This window comes from Anastrepha obliqua, chromosome 5, assembly GCF_027943255.1.
Source record: "Anastrepha obliqua isolate idAnaObli1 chromosome 5, idAnaObli1_1.0, whole genome shotgun sequence".
Lineage (NCBI taxonomy): Eukaryota > Metazoa > Arthropoda > Insecta > Diptera > Tephritidae > Anastrepha > Anastrepha obliqua.
Genome location: NC_072896.1, coordinates 14,934,843 through 14,954,356, shown reverse-complemented (window position 1 = coordinate 14,954,356; position 19,514 = coordinate 14,934,843). Strand labels below are relative to the sequence as shown.

The following is a 19,514-nucleotide window of genomic DNA, read 5'->3' as shown; positions in this document are numbered from 1 at the left end:
GTTGTTATGTTGATTTGTAAATGTTTTTTTAAAATGATCAGCGAGTATTTTTGCTTTTTCTTTTGGTGTTTTCGCCCAAGAATTTGTACTTGTCCTTAGAGGGGGTTGGTGCATAACTGCGTTTTCGATTTTTTGCAGGCCTTCCATAGTGTATAGTTTGTAGCTCTAGTAGCTCCCAGTGATGCGATATATTTTTCAAATGTTTCGTCCTTGTCCACTTTTAATATATCTTTAATTTCTTTTGCAGCTATATTCAGCCTTTTTTTGATATCTGGTGAGCGTGTAGATTGCCATTGTTGCCTTAGTTTTCGTTTTTCTCTGATTTTTTCCAAGATTTTATGGGGTAATTTGTATTTGTTGTTACTCATCTTGATTATAGGTGTGGAAGTTGTTGTTGCATACACTATACTGCCATTGAAGTATGTGATTGCGGAGTCTATTTCTTTTTCGCTCTTTAGGGGGACTTTTATGTTAAGGCTTTGCTCCATAATTTCACGAAAATAGTTCCAGTTCGTATAATTATTGTAAAATTTATGTGTCTTGTAGTTCAGGATAGGACTGCTTTCATAGCTTAAGAATATTGGAGAATGGTCAGATGAGAGGTCAAAGCTTGGATTTATTTCCAGTTGCTCACTTTTAATATCTTTCGTAATATAAAAGGCAATTAAATCAGGTCGCTTCCGCATATCAGTTGGCCAGTAAGTTGGTTCTCCAGAGCTTAAAAAGTCACTTTTATTTTCTATTATTGCATCGTAAAGATTTTTTCCTTTCGTGTTTGTTATTCTGGATCCCCATAAGGTATTCTTTGCATTGAAATCTCCGCCTGCAATTAAACGGCCTTCAAGAGTTTTAAGAAAGTCAAAGTATAGTGTCTTAGAATTTTTATGTTTAGGGGGGCAGTATATGGCAGAAAGGGTTAAATGACCACTAAAGTCCTCAATTTGTACAGATGTCGCTTGCAAGTAGTCCTGTCTATAGTGGTTCACATCAATGCATTTAATGTCTTTGTTTATAACAACCAAATTTATGATGAATTCGCTTCTTCTATGAAAGAATTCAAAGTCATAATACTTAGGTAACATAATAGCGCCATATTGGCGAAAATTTGCCATCAGTTTTTAATTTAAAAACTAATTCACAAAATATAGTTCTGGCATTAAGTTAAACCATTTTTCTTAATATCGTACTTGGCAATTTCCGTTTATACTGTATTTTTTTTACTTAACTTAAAAAAGGACTATTTTGTTACCATTTTAAACAAAAAGTTATTTAATATTTCCATTTTTTTTCATCCTTTTAAATGCGACCTTTTGTAAGGGATTGTCAGGATTCTAATGTCATAAGTGAGCACACCTTTATTAATTGAATCATGATTCAATACATACAGGGTGGGCCATATAGCGTTTGCTTTTTGAACCACCTATTTTTTTGAGAATGGTAACGCAAATGACATGTGAAATGTGTTCATAATTTACTTAAAGGTTTGACATTTACGAAATGGGACGCTATACGCTTGAACGAAATTGGGAAACATGGAAAACCTATTTCCAAAGTGGTGAGTCTTCTTCTTCTTTTCTGATGAAGCTCATTTTCACCTCGGTGGCTACGTCAATAAGCAAAATTGTCGGATTTGGGACTCAGAAAATCCACACGTTACTGTAGAGAAGCAAATGCATCCACAACGAGTCACTGTTTGGTGCGGTTTTTGGTCTGGAGGCATCATCGGGCCATTTTTTTTTTTTCGAAAATGAGCAGGAGCCGCGGTTACAGTAAATGGCGAGCGTTACCGTGACATGCTCAACGAGTTTTTGTTTCGAAAAATTGAAGAGGATGACATGGACGTCATTTGGTTTCAACAGGACGGTGCAACTTGCCACACTGCCAAAGTTACACTCCAACTTTTGGCTACCGTTTTTGAAAACCGAATAATCAGCCGAAATTCCGATATCAATTGGCCGCCTCGGAGCTGTGATTTTATCCCGTTGGACTATTTTTTGTAGGGAGCTAAAACACGAAATCGAAGTTGCCATTCATGAAATTGGAGCCCAAACAATCGAAAATGTGCTTAAAAATTGGGTTGATCGAATGGCCTACTGTAAAGACAGTCGTGACAGTTATTTGAATGATATTTATTATTTTTGGTTAATAAATGAGAATGTTCAATCTTCAAAATAAAAAACAATTTGAAAAAAAAATTTATTATTTTTCTTTATAGCCGATTCAAAAAGCAAATTTTACATGGCCCACCCTATATATTCAAAATAAATTTTTTTTTGTTAATTTCTTGACAGAAACTGGAAAAGTTTCTAATTTCCTGCAATTTTTACTCACGAAAATACTCAGAATTATCGATGGCTTTCAATCTCTCATATTTTTTAGTTCAAGCTTTTCCAAATTTTTGAATTAGCACTATTTTTAATCTCATTGCGCTAAAATAAATTCTCATAGCTGCAAAGTATTAATTTTCATAATATTTCTAGAAAAATTACCTTAACCAAAAAGTTTTCGCTCATCTAACGAACATTTCATTTCCTACCTTCGTTGATTAAATTCAAAATTTCACAGCACGTCTTGCTGCCACTAAAATTCATCATCATACGAAACCTTGCAACTGAAGCATACAAACTTGTTGCTGTAACTCCAAGTAATTTGGCCGTATTAGCATTTTTATCTAGATGACTAATAACAACAACAGCCATAATCACGGCAACACCAGCGAGCAAATACCTTTAGCGCACCCAAAAAAGAAAAAAACAAATGCATGTTACACACACAAGTACAATATTATTCCACTTAGTAGCGCAGTGCAGCGCATAAATTTCGCATTACCCGCAAACAAACACACAAAAAACAAAAAAAAAAACAAACTTTGCCAAATTTGTACTTAATGAACCGCAAAATTGTGTCGCTTAGTAATTTTCTCGCTTCTTATCACAATTTGTCCCTTTTTTTTTGGAAGCGGTCATTATGCATACATATACATATAATATAACGGTATAATATTCAGCTGCCACTCACCAGTACTGCCATATTTTGCGCGCGTGATAGGGCAAATTACATAAAGCAAAGGTTAGCACGAAAATGATAAGCATGCGCACTACGCCGCGTCTGGCGCGCAACACACCATTCGATGAGTGCGACGTATGGGTGACACGCGTTCGCTGGTGCGGATGCGGATGCGCTGACGAATGATGATGATGTTGCATAAAACTACTCTTGTGGTTACTATTCATGCTGCCACCACTGATGCCACTGCTGTTGCCATTGTTGTTGTTGCTGCCGTTGCGGCATGCCGATACAATGGGTCGGTTGGAATCGAGTGAAACCTGAAAGATGTAAAGGCAGCTTTAGCTAAGTACATACAAGTATATATGTATTAGAATGCATCATCAGGTGCAGGTGCTATTATTCTAACGGAACTATGAAATGTATTATATTTTACGAAGTTTGCCAAAGCACAGCATTAAATGAATCATCAACATTTGTTTTTGATTCACTTTTTTACTAAATAAAAAAAAAATACTTTGAGTGCTGGAAATCTATATATGACAATTTTTTGTTTACAAGCCATCAAGTATTGACGTGTCACAATATTTTCTACAATGGAAAAAGTCAAGTATCGTGCAGTGATTGAATTTTTATTTTTACAAGGTTTAAAAGCAAAGGAAATTTATGAATGAGTATTGAAAGTGTATAAGAACTTATCGGAATCAATTAGTGCAGTAGAAATATAGCATCCTGGTTGTTGGATGGGTGGTCGTACAAGCCTTCAAGATTATCCACCTCAAGGACATCCACAAACAGCAATAGCAACTACACCACAAATCGTAGAAAAAATACAGGAAATCGTATTGGAAAATCATGAGGTGACTGAAAAAGAAAGCTGTGTACACAATGGGTGCTGCATTTGCCCACAATGAAAAAAAAAAACACATTCGAATGTGTCTTTCCCAGCAACATTTGGGGAAATAGTGGATTTTGTGCGCCGATTCATCACTATGGATGAGACTTGGGTCTATCAACATGATCACAAATCAAAGCAAGAGGCTCAAATGTGGTTCTTGTCCAGAAATCGGCCAAGAAGATGTAGGAATCAGTTGTTTGCGATGCGGAAGGAATTTTGTTTGTGGAACAATAAGTTCTGAATATTAGTGTAACCCTTTAGATTAGCTGAAAGAAAGAGTTCTAATACCCAGTTTCCAAAAGAAAAATATTATCTTTCATCAGGACTTCTTCGAAAGTATTATATGTGAATACCTCACTCTCAAATTAACTGGCTCAAAATCTGTAGAGAACACTTAACTTTTTGCTGCCAAATGCAAAATAGTGATATCAGAAAGAAAGAATTCTCTTCGCCAAAAGTTAATATCCATAACTAACAGGAGCACATTTTGACGTGAATTGCAGAGATATATTAGCAATAAGACAGATAATAAGGCGTATTTGATTCGCCATGCGTTAGTGAGTGGCGAATAAATGAAGCAACTGGTATAATTAAATATGCAGCATTCGAAAAGAGTTACCAGAAATTATTACTACAGTATTACTAAGACCGCCTTCTTGCAGGGAAACTTTTGTTTGTTCAACTTTGCGAAATCTCTTTCATTCACGTCAACTCCGTTTATTGCAATTGTCTTAGTTTTTAGTCTAAAGCCAACAACACGAGCATAAGCAACTCATTCCTCTCCACAAGTTACAAATTAAAGCACCGAAAGTTGGCCTGCATGAATGCGGTCTAACAAACCTACCTAATATCAGAAAAAATTTGATAGCATTGAATATAGTGAGTTGAAATAGTTTTATGAGGGATACTCTTACTCGCTAATGGTGAATCTTGCTTGATAACTGCACATGCAAGTTTTTCGGCAGGCGAAGCATAGCCCAAACATAGCGAATGGAAAAGTAACGAATCGATGTCGTCTAATATTAATTCATAAGCACTTTTCTCATTTTTTTCCATGTGGACCTGGATTGTTTCCTTTGTAAATTGAAATATTTATATGTTAATTTAATTTTAATAATTGCAATCTGCGGTGACTAGCACTAATAATTAACAGATTTTCCCGTATTGTATTACTATTGAATCAATAAATAGATAAGTAAATAATTTGTCTCTGGGATATCGTTTCTTATATTTTTAGTAGCTGCATTCGATTCACCAACCACCTGGCGAGTGGTGAATAAAACAGTAAATAAAACAAAAAAGTGTCACTTGAATCTAACGTTGCATATTATTTGGCAACACTGCAGTAATTTTTTTTAGACAAGTTTTTATTTTGTACAATTTCTTATCAAAGCATCCCGCCTGAAAGTATGAAAGTTAGCTTGTAAGAATTATAATAAAAAATGTATACTTGGAAGCACTAGCCCAAGAGAGTTGCTTGTGAGTTAAGCGGCCAAAAAAACTGGTTTAAACATCGCTAATTTATTGTAGCCTTGACGCAAAAATATTTCGCTTGGCGAGCAGTGGAATTCTTTAGAGAGCAAAGAAGTGATGAAACGGAAGCAACTAGTGTTAGATTCGTACAAAGTGACCCCACAAACAAATTCGAGTAAATAGAATTTGTAAATTCAATTAACGATATAATCATTGGTATTTGGTTTTGATTTTTTTATTTTTCAAATTGAAATTTAGATATACTGAATTAATTACATAAATATAGTAAAAAAATATTTGACTTTTCCATTTAAATCATTAACTCATTTCTAAATTTAATGATGTTAATATTAAATGTTAAATTAAATGTTAAAAATTAATGATGTTAGTAGGTATGTTTCTTAGAATTAGAATTATATTTTATATTAGTCATATAAGCAAATGAAAACTATCAAAATAACAGCACCGGCTGAAGGCCATCGGCTTGTCTGTTTCTTAGTAACGCAATAAAGTTACCCACCTGGCTGCCTTCGTACTGTCATGCCGTCAGTCGAGAAAGATATACATAACAAAGAAAAGTTAGAAAATTAATGATAGTTTAAATAGATTGAATTGAAATTATTGAGAAAATTAAATAAAAATGTAATAAAATATAATATAATTTATAAGCATTTGTGAAGACATGAAACGATAGTTATACCTGTAGAGGAGACCGAATACATAAGTGATATAAGCAATTTCTAAATATAAATAAATTTGTTTGAGAAATATTGAAAAATGAAAGTCGAAAAGGTAGAAATTTTCATGCATATACAGAGTGGTCAAAATGCAAGTTTAGTTTTATATCCAAGCGCCCGAATACAGAATGAATGACTTATTACACTACTTATTTAAAAAAGTGATGTCTAGGGAAAAAAGTCTAACAGCCAGCCCTCCTATGGAAAAAATATGCAGAATTGCGCGTGGAATCGGCAAAGCCGGTCGTATCTGTAAAGCCGGTCGTATCAGATAATCAAGAAACAAACCAGACTCTTAAGTCAACTATCGTTAACAGATACGAAAGGAGCAGATAGATATGCGATAGGCGTAGGATAGATAGGCGTAGATAGATAGGCGGAGGAGGAGAGTTTTTTTTTCTTTTCTTTCACCAACTGAAGCCAAGTACTTCTCCACCTGATTTTTCCAACGCAGAGGAGGCCTTTCTCTTCCCCTGCTACCACCAGCTGGTACCTTATCGAATACTTTCCGAGCCGGAGCGTTTGTACCCATTCCAGACATAATTGCCTACCTTAAATTTCTCTAGAGACTCCGATTAAAAAGCGGAAATTTTGATGGAATTTTTTTTACTTTTTTTGCTTAATTAAATAGGCAACATATAATGGCTAATTTCCCAAGGTTTTTTTCTTTATTTTTATTATTTTTTAATTATTTTCCTATGACCTTTTTTTAATACTAATTTATCTTCAAGTTCATAATTTCTTGCGTAAAAAGTGGCAGTGCATATTTTACGTTTATATATTTAATAAATAGACAGTACCTCGAAACCAGTTGCTTTTCCTACAAAGCATCAGCAACTGTTGCTCTTGATTGCCAGTATCACGTACGAATGAAACACTCAAGCACGTATGGAATGAGTTGAATGAATCGAAAATTTGCAAGCCATTTGCTGCAATTAAAAATATGCATTGATTTATCTAAGTCTAGCCTGCAAGAAAATTTCGATTGGTTAAGGGAGTATACAAAGACGTAGCTTATGAAGAGAGAAATTGCCATATTTCAAAGCTAGTTGAGAGACTCCGAAAGTTGATCATTTATTTCACTGCATTAATGCTGTCGTTATTGAAAAAAGAGAGCTTTTTACCAATAGAAACAACCAGTATATACAGTCTGTCTCAGAAGAAAATAACCGGTTTTTTTCTTGTAACTTCAAGATATATTTCGCTCTGCTTTTTGCTGCGTAATAGTCCCACGCAAGGGCTAAGACGCCAGTGCTAACTCAGATTAGTGTCGTTCGAAACTTTCCCGTAAACGCAACCAAACAAAAATGAGTGAGAAGTATACGAAGCGCTTCGAGACGGAATTTCTATGGAAACAAGAAAATGGCGTCACAGTCATGAATTGGCTTTCTCAGTCCCCAGACGCCAACCCTATTGAAAATGAGTGGGGAATTATGAAAATGCATCTTGCCAAAAAGCCAGTCCACGACGAGCTGTCAGCGAGAAGCAGAAAAGCATGCCGAGAAGATGCCAGGCTATACCCGACAACAATGGAGACTACACGACTTATTGAGTGATTCCGACTAGTAGTTTTGTCATACTTTCATATAAAAAAAGTTTTAAATATATATATATACTTCATGAATAATCGCGGTTCCTTTTTTCAGACACCGACTGTATTTGGTAAAAATTATTTTTTATTAAGTAATCAAAATATTCTCACTTCGATTCGGACTACACTACACGAAACGGACTCTACATTTTTAAAGAAAGCTCATTTTAGATCACATCGGGCTAAATTTAGGGTAAAGAGTTGGAAGAATACTCAAAGAATCACCCATTAGGAAGTCATACAGAACTTCGCCAAGCCAAAATTAACCTTTGACTTTAGACATGGAGCTTCATAGAGCACTAAGGTCTCATGGCCTTCTTGTCACTATATTAATAATTTAATAAATATTAATAATTTAAACATAATCATTTCGAACAACTCGATTGTTTGGCCGAGGTTATAATGGCGCATCCTCCCTGAGTAGACCTTTCCGCTTATTGAGCTGCAGTCTGGTGGTTTTGCAACGCTGTAGGGCAACCGAGCGGCAACTGCGACCATGAACTCTTTGTTAATGAGTTGGAGAATGACTGACTTTTTCCTCAACAGTATCCGAATACTTCTATATTAGGCTAATTTACTCTCCAGGTCACAGTGGCATAGCGGGACACTGCTGGGCTGACGAGCTAGCTAGACAGGGGGCAATTAAGACGGTTTTAACGCGAAATAAGAGGTTAGGAGTTCCCTTGAGGTCCTATTATCTGCTCTTGGAAGGATGGTCCTCACTGTCGGTCACGACAACTTGGGAAAACCGCTGCGAGTACCAAGTTCAAAAATAAAACACACCAAACACGTTTCATCTCCTAGGTGCTGCAGAATTGGATAATAAAATGCAGTGAGAAAACGATTGTTCTCTTTAGTTTAAACATTAAAATAGCTAACTATTATTTAAAAATCAGCTGCTTGCGTGCCGATAGTGATTTGTAACAAAGTTTCAAGAGCCTGCTGGTCCCACCAGGCAAGCCTTGTTGACCGAACCAAAAAATTCAAGACCTAATTTCTAGAGTAAATCAAAAAACAATTTTTTTTTATTTATAGCATTTCTTAACAAGACCTACAACTTTAATAAAAATATGTTATTCTAATTTTTAATTCATCAATTGGGATGCAAAAAACGGCAAAAAAATATTTTTAAAACTAAAAAAAAAAACAATTTGTGCCATTTTTAGAAAAATATTTTATTAACCTGCAATTCATTCTCTATGATTCTTTCCGAGCATTTTTTTCTAGGATCAATAGATTTCGAGATAAAAGTCTCTGAAAAAAACTACTTGATAGGCAATAACTTGCAACTAAATTTAAATTTTACGCCTTGAAATCATTTGGCTCACTTCAAACACTTCCCAAGTGCAACATAACTAGCAAGTTGCAAAAAAATATGAAATTCAAAAGTTCACAGACGTAGGGAGTTTCCCATTATTAGCATTATTATTATGAGGGTATTTAGCACTAGCAAACAAGCAATGGAAAACCCCCTTTTCTGCCATCAAAAAGCTCATCATATAAAACCATTTGTCGTTTGAAGATGACTTAAAACTTTAATTTCCTCCATTTGTGGAACAACATCAAGGCGCACACCACAAAAAGGAGGAGGAGCTCGGGCTACCAGAAGTGTATGCGCCAATTATTTTTATTATTATTTTTATTTTTGTTTTTGTTTTCCCTTAGAACTGCGACTTGGAAGTTATTCGCCTTAATAGGTAGGTTGGTTATATGGCAAGAGTACCACAGGTACACTTCAAGTAGCACTTACGTGCCCTTTTTGATACTATAATGTGGACCACTACACGCGAAAAAATTTAGGGAAGAGAAAACCATCTACAGCCATCCAGTGATCTTGATGTAGTGGAGGAGAGAAAAGGGATCTAGGCTGGAGAATTTCTTCAAGTCATCCCTAAAGGGCTTGCTAAGGATTCTCAAGCGCCTAGCCGCCAGAGCCGGACATTTGCAGAGAAAGTATTCCACAGTCTCTTTTTCTGCAGGATCCCCACAGCTTCTGTAATAGAGGTTGTACGGAATTCCAAGCTTCTCCGCATGAGTTCCGATCACCCAGTGACCACTGAACACCGCAATGAGTTTGGAAATTGAATGGCGGAGGACTCCAATCACCTTAAACGTGAAATGTTTCCTGCACGTTCGAGACATTTGAGTTCCTCCTTACAGGAGTTTACGAGAAGAGAGCTGCAATACGGCGGCGACAATACGGCGATCGGAAAAAATATTTACGTCTCCCTCCCGACAGCGATCCCGAAGCATTTTGCATGCAGGTTCGCAAAGACCTCTGCTTGAAAAACGCTGCTTATTTCCGGCAGTTTACAGCAGACCGAAATGTTGGCTGATTTAGAGAAAATCCCCGCTCCCACTCCGGATTCCAACTTGGATGCTAACAGAGGAAACAGAAGAACCTATATCCCTACCGACTCTCCCCTCTTTCCAATCTTGCCTGCTCGGGATAGATAGCCCTAGCACAACCCTCAAAACCCAGTTTGCGGGAGGAGAGATCAGTGCGAAGTACAGAGAAGGGACGGGAGATCTGCTTCAAGATGCTACTATGACCTACAGGCAATTGCTCCCAGAAGTCAATCTCCTTTAACCTAATAGCGCCCTGAGCATCAATGGATTTAATATATTTGAGTTATTAATGAGTTTTATTTTCTCCACTGGTAAAATATGTTTATCCAAGTATTTGTGCTGCTTATGCATCAGTCCTGGGCACGATGTCAGCACATATTTTGCGGAGTCATCTTTCTGCCAACAAAACCTGCAACTTCCACTGGAGCCAGCACATCTGCCTCCCTACATAGCTTGCAACTTTCATTGGAGTACATGCCCCATAAGTATCTTGAAAATTTCCGACCCCCCACAGGAGCACCACTGCTTCTTGCAGCGACTTCGCCATGCAATAGAACTAAAGATTCGAATGATAAATGGTAATTTAAATTATTTTCATTTTAAACTATTTACAATTTCCATTGTCGTTAGTACTAATTTAAGTTAAATATTAGCCATTAAATAAATACTGATTTTATTGAAATTTCCGTAGTCTACCTTTCTGCAAACTTCTTTACTACTACTTTTGGTCCCTTCGGCTATTTCAAGCATATCAGCAGTAAAAATAGTTTCTTTTACCGATTATCTGCTTTATTTATTTCACTCCAAATGCATTAAGTGAAAACTTTCACAGAAGTTTAACTGATGCGTTGTTGCTGCAGACACAGCCTCCATAGGAAACGACTACCTCAGATTTACTGAAAGGTGATGGAGCAGAAACGAAAAAAAAACAGAAGAAAAAAATAATAGTGAAAGTGCTTAGCAAATGTACGACGAGGAAAGCAGCGCTACAAAAGTTGGTCTGATCCAACAACCAACACCCACCGATGGCGCTAAGTGTCAGTGAAGACTAACTTCAAACGGAAATGTTTGGCCAATTAAGTGAAACCGGATGAATGCTGGGAAATGTCGAGTTGATGAGTAGTGAAATGGTTGAATGTTGGCATTTATTAGTGACAGTTAATTTCAGGTGCCAAGAAAGTTGAGAAGATAATTTAATTGGGTCAATTAAAGTGCGGGAGGAATTATTATTAAAACTAGATAATATATTTTAAAATTGTTTTGATTGGTAGATAGTTGATTGCTTAGATAAATTTGCATTTATTTATAACCTATTCATTAGTATAATTTATTTTAGAAATCTCTTTAATTTTTCTTCGACTATTGCAATTTCACTGCTACCAGCATTGGCCCATAACTGCAATGGATCGAATTTTTGGTATTTAATTTTTTCTTTGGTTTTGCTTTTGCTTTTGTTCCTTTTTTATGGCACCCAGACCCTACCCCATAGTGGCAAAGTTTATTCCCTACTTTCGATACTCTTCGCCATTTATTACCTTATTTTCGTGAGAGCTTGCAACAACCAGCCGTTGCTGTTGCAAGACCACTGCTCTCACACTATCGACAAACAGCAGCCATTCCTTCGCTCATTCATAGATTTATACAGCCACTATGGTTATATCTGTGGCTATAATTGTGGCTGTGGTTGTGTCGGTTTGTTTGTGGCTATGTTTGCGGTGCAGATTAGCTTTGGGCGAAAAGTTTCATTGAAAAAAACTTGCCACTTCAGTTTAGTTGCATGAAAATATCTTTTGCTTGTTCTTCTTACGAATTTCCGCTGGCCAAATGTGCAACTTGCCAAACTTTTACTTGATTTCCGTTCATTAGAAATGTAGTCATAAGTGAGTTTGTGTGTTTTCGTAAGGGAAACGAAGGAAGTGAAGGATGGCGACATGGCGTTAAACTTTGCTTGGTGTGAATGAAAACTTGTACGTAAATAAATTAGAAAAATAAAAAATCTTTTATTTTTCATTTTGAAACTTCATGCCAAATGGAATGATAAATGTAGCCATGTAACCATTTCCAATATTTGAAAGACCAACAAAGTCGTGGGAATCAACGGGCTGCCAGCTGAGCTATCGAACGTGGAGCGTGAGGAGCTGTGTCTGTGTAAGCTGTGCGCTCTGACGCATCCATAAGAAGGATGATACTGCAAACTGTGACAACTACCGCGGAACTCGTCTTCTAAATATCTTGTATAAGGTTCTATCCAGTGAATTGTGCGAAAACCTGAAGCCCACCATCAACCAACTGACTGGACCTTAGCAGTGTGGCTGTAGACCTGAAAACCCCACAATTGACCAGATATCCACAATACGCCAAGACTCATGAACCGATACACATCTTCTTTTCAACAATTTGAAAGCCGCATTCGACAGCCGAAAAGAGCTACTGTTGCCTATATCCTGCGATGTCTGAATTTGATATCCTTGCAAAACTAATACTGCTGTGCACGATGATGTTGATTAATACCAGCACCACCGTCTGAATTGGGAAGGAGCTCTCCGAACCACTTGATACCAATCGAAGTTTCAGACAGGGTGACTCGCTGTGATGTGGCGCATGCCGAGGATATTAAGGTCATCGGCTGTAACAACCGCGCTTTAGTTTAACCTTTTCTCAGCTGGATATAAAAGCAAAGTGCATGGCTTGGCATGGGTTCGTGAACGAGGACGAAACGAAGTACCTCCTCCAATCAAACAATCAGTCGGCGCACTTGCGCTTTGGAAACCCATTTCGCAATTTACAGGTATGATTTTGAAGACACTTCGGTTTTGATTTTAGCAAGAGAATCCGTTTATTTAGGAACTAGCACTGATATCGACAGTAAAGTAATCCTTAAAACGCAACGAATAACCTCTCTTAGTGCTACTTTGGACTACGTTGGCAATTGAGTAGGAAAGTCCTCTCTCAACGAACAAAACTAACACTCTACAAGGCTCTCATCATGCCCGTCCTAACGTATGGCGAAAAGTCTTGGCTGATGGTAACACCCGATAAGGCGTCCTTTGGAGGGTTTGATACGAAGATTCTAGGGACGCACGTTGATGAGGGCGAGTATTTCAGGCGATGGAACAATGAGTTGTATGAGCTTTAGGGCGACTTAGACAGAGTGCAGTGAATAAAGATCCAGCGGCTACGTTGGCTGGGTCATGTCGTCCGAATGGACACAAACGCTCCGGTTCTGAAAGTACTCGGTGCAATACCATCTGGTGGTAGTAGAGGAAGGTGAAGGAATCCACTGCGTTGATGAGATCGGGTGGAGAAGGATTTGGCTTGACTTGATATATCCAACCGGCGCCGGTTAGCATGCGCAAGAAAGGACTGGTGCGCTTTGTTAAACTAGAAGAAGTGGATTGTTTGTTGGGAAGGAACATACTTGGAATAATTATAAATAAGAAATAGAAATAAAGCGCAAAATAGAAAGAATGCAGGATCATGCTCGTAGTGGAATTCGAGCCCACGATCCCTGGGATGATAAACTAGTGTGCTCCCGCTACCCCAGCGAATCAGGCACACTAATAAAATAATCCGAAATTTATGTTTAAGTTTATAGTTTTAAACTACGAGGGGCACGAGCGTAGTACCGTTAATGATGTCATCACAAAGAAGAGAGGGAATATAAAAAGAAAGAAAGCCATAAGAAACTATTGACATATTGAACAAATTGATAGGAGTAAGGAAAAATACGAGGGCGATTCAGTAAGTACCCGTGTTTAATGACAGAGGGCGTTCCTGAGGGAAGTTGGTGTAAGATCGTGTGACGGCAAAACAAAATTCACACTAACTGATAGGTTAGTTTGGGCTTGGCAGCTATTCGAGTAAGAGGTATTTCGATATTATCCCTAAGATAGCAAAAGAGTAGTATCGTTCCGTAATTCGCTGTATTTGGATGGAACAAAAATGTGAGGAGATCAAGGCAAAGTTGAAGACGCTTCGCCATCTACGACCACAGTTAGTTATTGGTAAAACGAATTTAAACGGGGGCGAACATTCGTTCTTGATGAGGAGCTACCAGGACGCCTGGCAGACGTGGTTGCCGAGGATATCATTCAAAAAGTCCACAACATGATTCTCGCTGAATGATGAACGAAAGTGCGCGAAGTACCAGAGGTCATAACTGCAGTTCATATTTTATACAGGGTTTGATTGAAAAGCAACGAGCCTTATTTTTTAAGCAGTTTTATTAAACCTTTTGACTTATACAACTAATATTCTTCAAAATAGGACCCTTGAGCGTGAATACACCGCTGGTAGCGGTCCTTCCACTGCAGGAAACATTTTTTAAACTCATCCGCAGAAATCTCGTTCAATTCGGCTGTCACAGTTTTTTGGATCGCCTCGATGGAGTCGAAACGCCTCCCCTTCATCTTTCTTTTCAGGCGCGGGAACAAGAAGAAGTCCGGAGGGGACAGGTCTGGGCTGTAGGGAAGATGGGGAAGCACCGGAACCCCCATCTTGGCCATCGCAGAGGTGCAGTGGAAGGCGGTGTGCGCCGGTGTATTGTCGTGATGAAGGGTCCAATTGTTGACGAGGTCGGGCCGAACCCGGGCGACGCGGTTTTTCAGCCGAAGGAGCACTTCTTTGTAAAATGCCGCGTTTACAGTGCTTCCTGGAGGTACAAACTCCTTTGTTTAGCTTTACACAAAATTTGATCGAGTAACGTTGCTCCAACGATCGCTGCATTTTCGCCACTGCAAAATCCTAACACCCTTTTAAAACAGCTTTCACGCGCGGAGCGATCTTTCTAGTGGAAAGGGAAGGTCCAACGATCATTTTCGCCCACCAGCCGATTTGGTTGATCGCTTGGCAGACGCTCCGCGCAGAAAGGCTCATTACTTTTCAATCAACCCCTGTATGATCAGTTGGCAATAAAAAAATAAATTATCGGGCCGAAGGGTGCCGCGATTACTCACAATGAACAACAAGCGGATGCAGTTGTTAACTTCGAAGCAGTGTTTGGCGCAATTTAAGCGAGATCCGAAGGAAGTTTTGCGTCGAGTTTTCACCATTGATGAAACCTCGATTCATCAGTATACATCAGAAACTAAGTTACAATCAAAACAATGGATTTATCCCGGTGAATCTGCTCCAAAGAAGTTAAAGACAGTCCCATTGGTCGGAAAGGGTCATGGCGACGTTTTTTTGGGATGCGAACGGCGTCATCGTCATGGGTTTTTTAGAAAATGGAAGAACGATCACTGGACAATACTACAGTGAGTTATTGGGCCGCTTTTACAAAAAGTTGAAGAATACACGGCCGCATTTGGCGAAAGAGAAAGTGCTGTCTCATCACGATAACGTACCAGCACATTCATCCAGAGTTGTCGCCGCAAAACTGCATGAACTGCATTATGAATCGTTGTCGCTCACCCCGTATTCATCCGATCTATCTCCCTGGGACTTTTTGTTGTTCCTTAACATGAAGAAATGGCTCGCGGGAAAAAGATTTAGTTTAATCGAGAAAGTCATCGCCAAGACAGAGGCGTATTTTGCAGAGTTCGGCAAATCCTCTTGTTTGGAGGGGTTAAAAAACAGGCAGAGCGTTGGCAGAAATATATCTTTCTAAAAAGTCCCCGTTGAAAAATAAAAATTAAAAAAAAATTGAAAAAATAGTGTCTTCATCTCTGACACGGGTACTTCTTGAACCCCCCTCGTATTTTACAAAGTCACTACATTTACCTCTCATCGTGGGATATGGCTAACTAAAGGTATTTGAACCCTTTATAAATAAATGCACGACATACAGCTTTATTGGCTGGATTTCTGTGCAACCATACACTGAATTTCGCTCTTCAAACAAAAAAAAAACAAAAAAATACCAGTCTAACGGTTAGACGCGATAGAAGTGAAACCTTCCGTAAAACAAACTGAGAGAGAATAAGATGAAAGCAGCATTAGGAGCGGGATAATTATAGGTTCATTATAATATTGCTATAAAGTTCATATTTTATTTTCTTCATTTTATTATTATTCATCCTCAATGTTTTCAATTTCAACAAATGATACGAGTGGCTTATGATAGCTAAAATATGATACAAATGCTTTGGTTTCGATGTTGTCAACATGTCTTTGAAATACCGCGTCAATGGTTGTTTTTGATCGTGTTGTCGATTCAGTGCGATTATTACACATTTTTAAATTGAATGTTGTATTGAGACTTTATTGTAATCTTTTCTAAGTATCCGCGATACTTCTGGTGTATACTTTATTAAATTTTCGTGAATGAATTCCGTGATGCTATATTATTTATTGATTTTTTTTTCTGTCGATACTCACTACACTTTTCTGCATTATTTTTCGGCATAATTGCGGTAAATATTTAAAAATGAAAATATTTACGAATATAAAAATACACACGCGGTTGCTATTATGAGCGTCCCCAGCAAAACCTGCGTGACCGAAACTCTAACACAATTACATTTTTTTGAATGTTACAAACACATATGCACGCAGGTTTTGCTGGGGCGTGACCGAAACTCTAACACAATTACACATATGCACTCGTATTTGTTTGAAAATCGACTTTTTTTTGGTTCTCCGTCACCTTTGGAAAATGTGTAAACAGTAAGCAAACTTTATTCATATATTTTTCCTCATTTTTGCATCAGTAAAATTAAACAAACGCCGTAGCCGAATGGGTTGGTGCGTGACTACTATTCAGAATTCACAGAGAGACCGTCAGTTCGAATCTCGGTGAAAACACCAAAATTAAGGAAAACTATTTTTCTAATAGCGCTCACCCCTCAGCAGGCTATGGCAACACACCGAGTGTATTTCTGCCATGAAAAAAAGCTCCTCATAAACATATCATAAAATAAAATAAAATAACTGTATAAAAAAAATTTCTTTCTTGTGATTCGAACCAAGGATTTTGGATCGGAAGCTCACATTGCTAGCCGCTCGGCTATCGCGCCATGCTGTCAGCGCTGGCCTAAAAGTTATTTAGTTCGTCGCTACGTTTATATGTAATATTCGTAGCCAAGAGTGTCGCTTTTTTCGTTTCATCGAGTCTCAAATCACTCCCGACGATTCTAAAGAAGTTTTCACTTCAAAAACAGTGACATTCATATTTCCAAAAATTCTAATATCCATGAACTGATATGCAAATGCATAGTATGTGTGTCAATATGTATCCCTTAACTCAAAATTGCAATTATGCAAAATATGTCCCGCAATATTTAATAAAACGAAATTCAAATACACACGCCCGTCCCCCCCGAGCCAAAATTCCACTACGCAAACACCCACTAAATCGTGCCACCTAAGTATACAAAATCATATTAGTAGCAAACATCATAAAAGCCAACCCAAAATGGCACGCATGTTATGTTATTTGATGACAATGCAAACACACGCACACACACATATGTACACACAAGCAATAGCATACGTGGAAAGAAAACATACAACTCGCGCATATTTAATTAACAACTCACCTGACTCTCGGTGATGCTTACGCCGCGCTTCTCGTATTTGCTGCTCTGCTTACGCGACAATAAACCGCGCGTTTGGCTGGCGGCACCACAAATGACAACATCACCGCTGCTCATACCAACCACGCCCACTACAGGTGTACTCGTTAATGCAACGCCTGATAACGGTTGCGCGGTTTGTGTCTGCTGTAAATGATTGTGATGATGATTGATGTTATGCGCAGCCGTCTGCAGTGGGTGATGATTATGTTGCACGTGATGATGATGATGATGGTGATGATTGCTCTGATGGGGATGTGGATGAGGATGTTGATGATGATACATGCTATTATGCAAACTCATGCTCTCGTCTTGCTGTTGTTGTGACTGTTGAAGCTGCTGCTGCTGCTGCTGATGCTGTGGGACTGAATGGTGCGAAAGGCCGTGCGAACTGCGCCACAAAGCGATGGCAATTTTGCTGTAAAGCACCTGTAAAGCAATTTTTTGTTTTTTAAATAAATTGAAGGTGATTGACAAAATTTATTGCAAAGATTTAAGTGCGACAGTTTATTGGATGGGGGAGCGCGTCGTATGCGTTTATTGCCAGGCTAGACAATGTCATTAAATCAAGTATGTTGATGCTTTAATGAATAGGTATGCCATGACAATATTTAACAGAAAAGGTCACAGTTTGATGCGGTTTATGGGCCGGAGGTATCATTGGACCGTACTTCTTCAAAGATGCTGCGAATCGTAACGTAACTGTGAATGGTGAGCGCTACCGTGGAATGATATCAAACTTGTTTTTGCCCAAAATGCAAGAGCTTGACTTGCATCACATGTGGTTTCAGCAAAACGGTGCCACATGCCACACAGCACGCGTAACAATGGACTTGTTGAGAGGCAAGTTCGGTGAACATTTTATTTCACGTTCGGGACCATTCAATTGGCCACCAAGATCGTGCGATATAACGCCTTTAGATTATTTTTTGCGGGGCTATGTTAAAGCTCATGTCTATTCAGACAAGCCTGCTTCAATTAACGCATTGGAAGACAACAGTAAAGCATTTATATGTGAGATACCGGCCGAAACACTGAAAAGAGTATGCCAAAATTGGACTAAGCGGATGGACCATTTGAGGCGCAGTCGCGGTCAACATTTGCATGAAATTATCTTCAGACAATAAATTATATGGACTGTACTATCGATTTAAATAAAAATTGGATGCATTTTTTTGAATTTTACGTGCGTTTTTTTTTTAAACTTTCCTATAGCTCTTAAAAAATCACCCTTTAGATGTCGATATCTACTTATAAAAATAACCAACTGCAGAAAAAGCGTTGGGCGGAATATAGATTTGAAGGTACTCGTACACCATCTTTAATATTTCAGAAAAATTATTCAACTTTTATTCATAGGTATTTAAGGTGAAGTAAGGTACAAACGGTGTGAAAAAATTGCATATATGAAAGAACTGTTCCAAAAAAAATTTGTTTTCTTGTAGAAAATACGAAAAGTCCGTACAAAGTCAAAGAGATGGACTAGTGGTGCGTGCAGAGGTTATGTTTGAGCTGAAGGTAATGCTGGAGCTGACATCGCTTCATAAGGTTATTCACCAATCAGCTAAGCGTATCCTGCTGAATATTACCAGGAAGGGCTTCGGGTGAGGAAAAGTGATGTCATCTTAAAACATGGTAGTGCGGATAATGCAGCTCCCTCTTAACCAGCTACACAGAAATGATATCACTAAAGTAATCAAATCCGAAAAGAAGTTCAAAACTGAACTAAACAAGAAGTTAAACTGGAGTAGACCTGCATTTGAATAGAAACTCCAGGGTGTATCCTACACTGGTGTACAGATGGCTCGAAGAGCCCCTAGAAGGCATAGGCGCCAAAACCATGCGCTCTGTGCCGATGGACAGTTTTCCAAGCATCTTTTAAGCGAAGATGTATGCCATCTATCCATGTGCAGAAATCAATTTAGACGGGATCTCCGGAATGATCA

The 19,514-nt window shown here is 38.2% G+C and overlaps 1 protein-coding gene across 1 annotated transcript in view; it reads right to left on the bottom strand.

The window, feature by feature from the left end:
- LOC129249141 (trissin receptor) overlaps positions 1-19,514 on the bottom strand; it is a 162,975-nt gene that overhangs the window by 39,126 nt on the left and 104,335 nt on the right. Inside the window, exons 5-7 of the mRNA XM_054888793.1 lie at positions 17,533-17,997; positions 5,898-5,912; positions 3,019-3,326 (exon numbers count right to left, since the gene is read on the bottom strand). Coding sequence (XP_054744768.1) covers positions 3,019-3,326; positions 5,898-5,912; positions 17,533-17,997 — 788 coding nt within the window. The remainder of the gene's footprint in view (positions 1-3,018; positions 3,327-5,897; positions 5,913-17,532; positions 17,998-19,514) is intronic.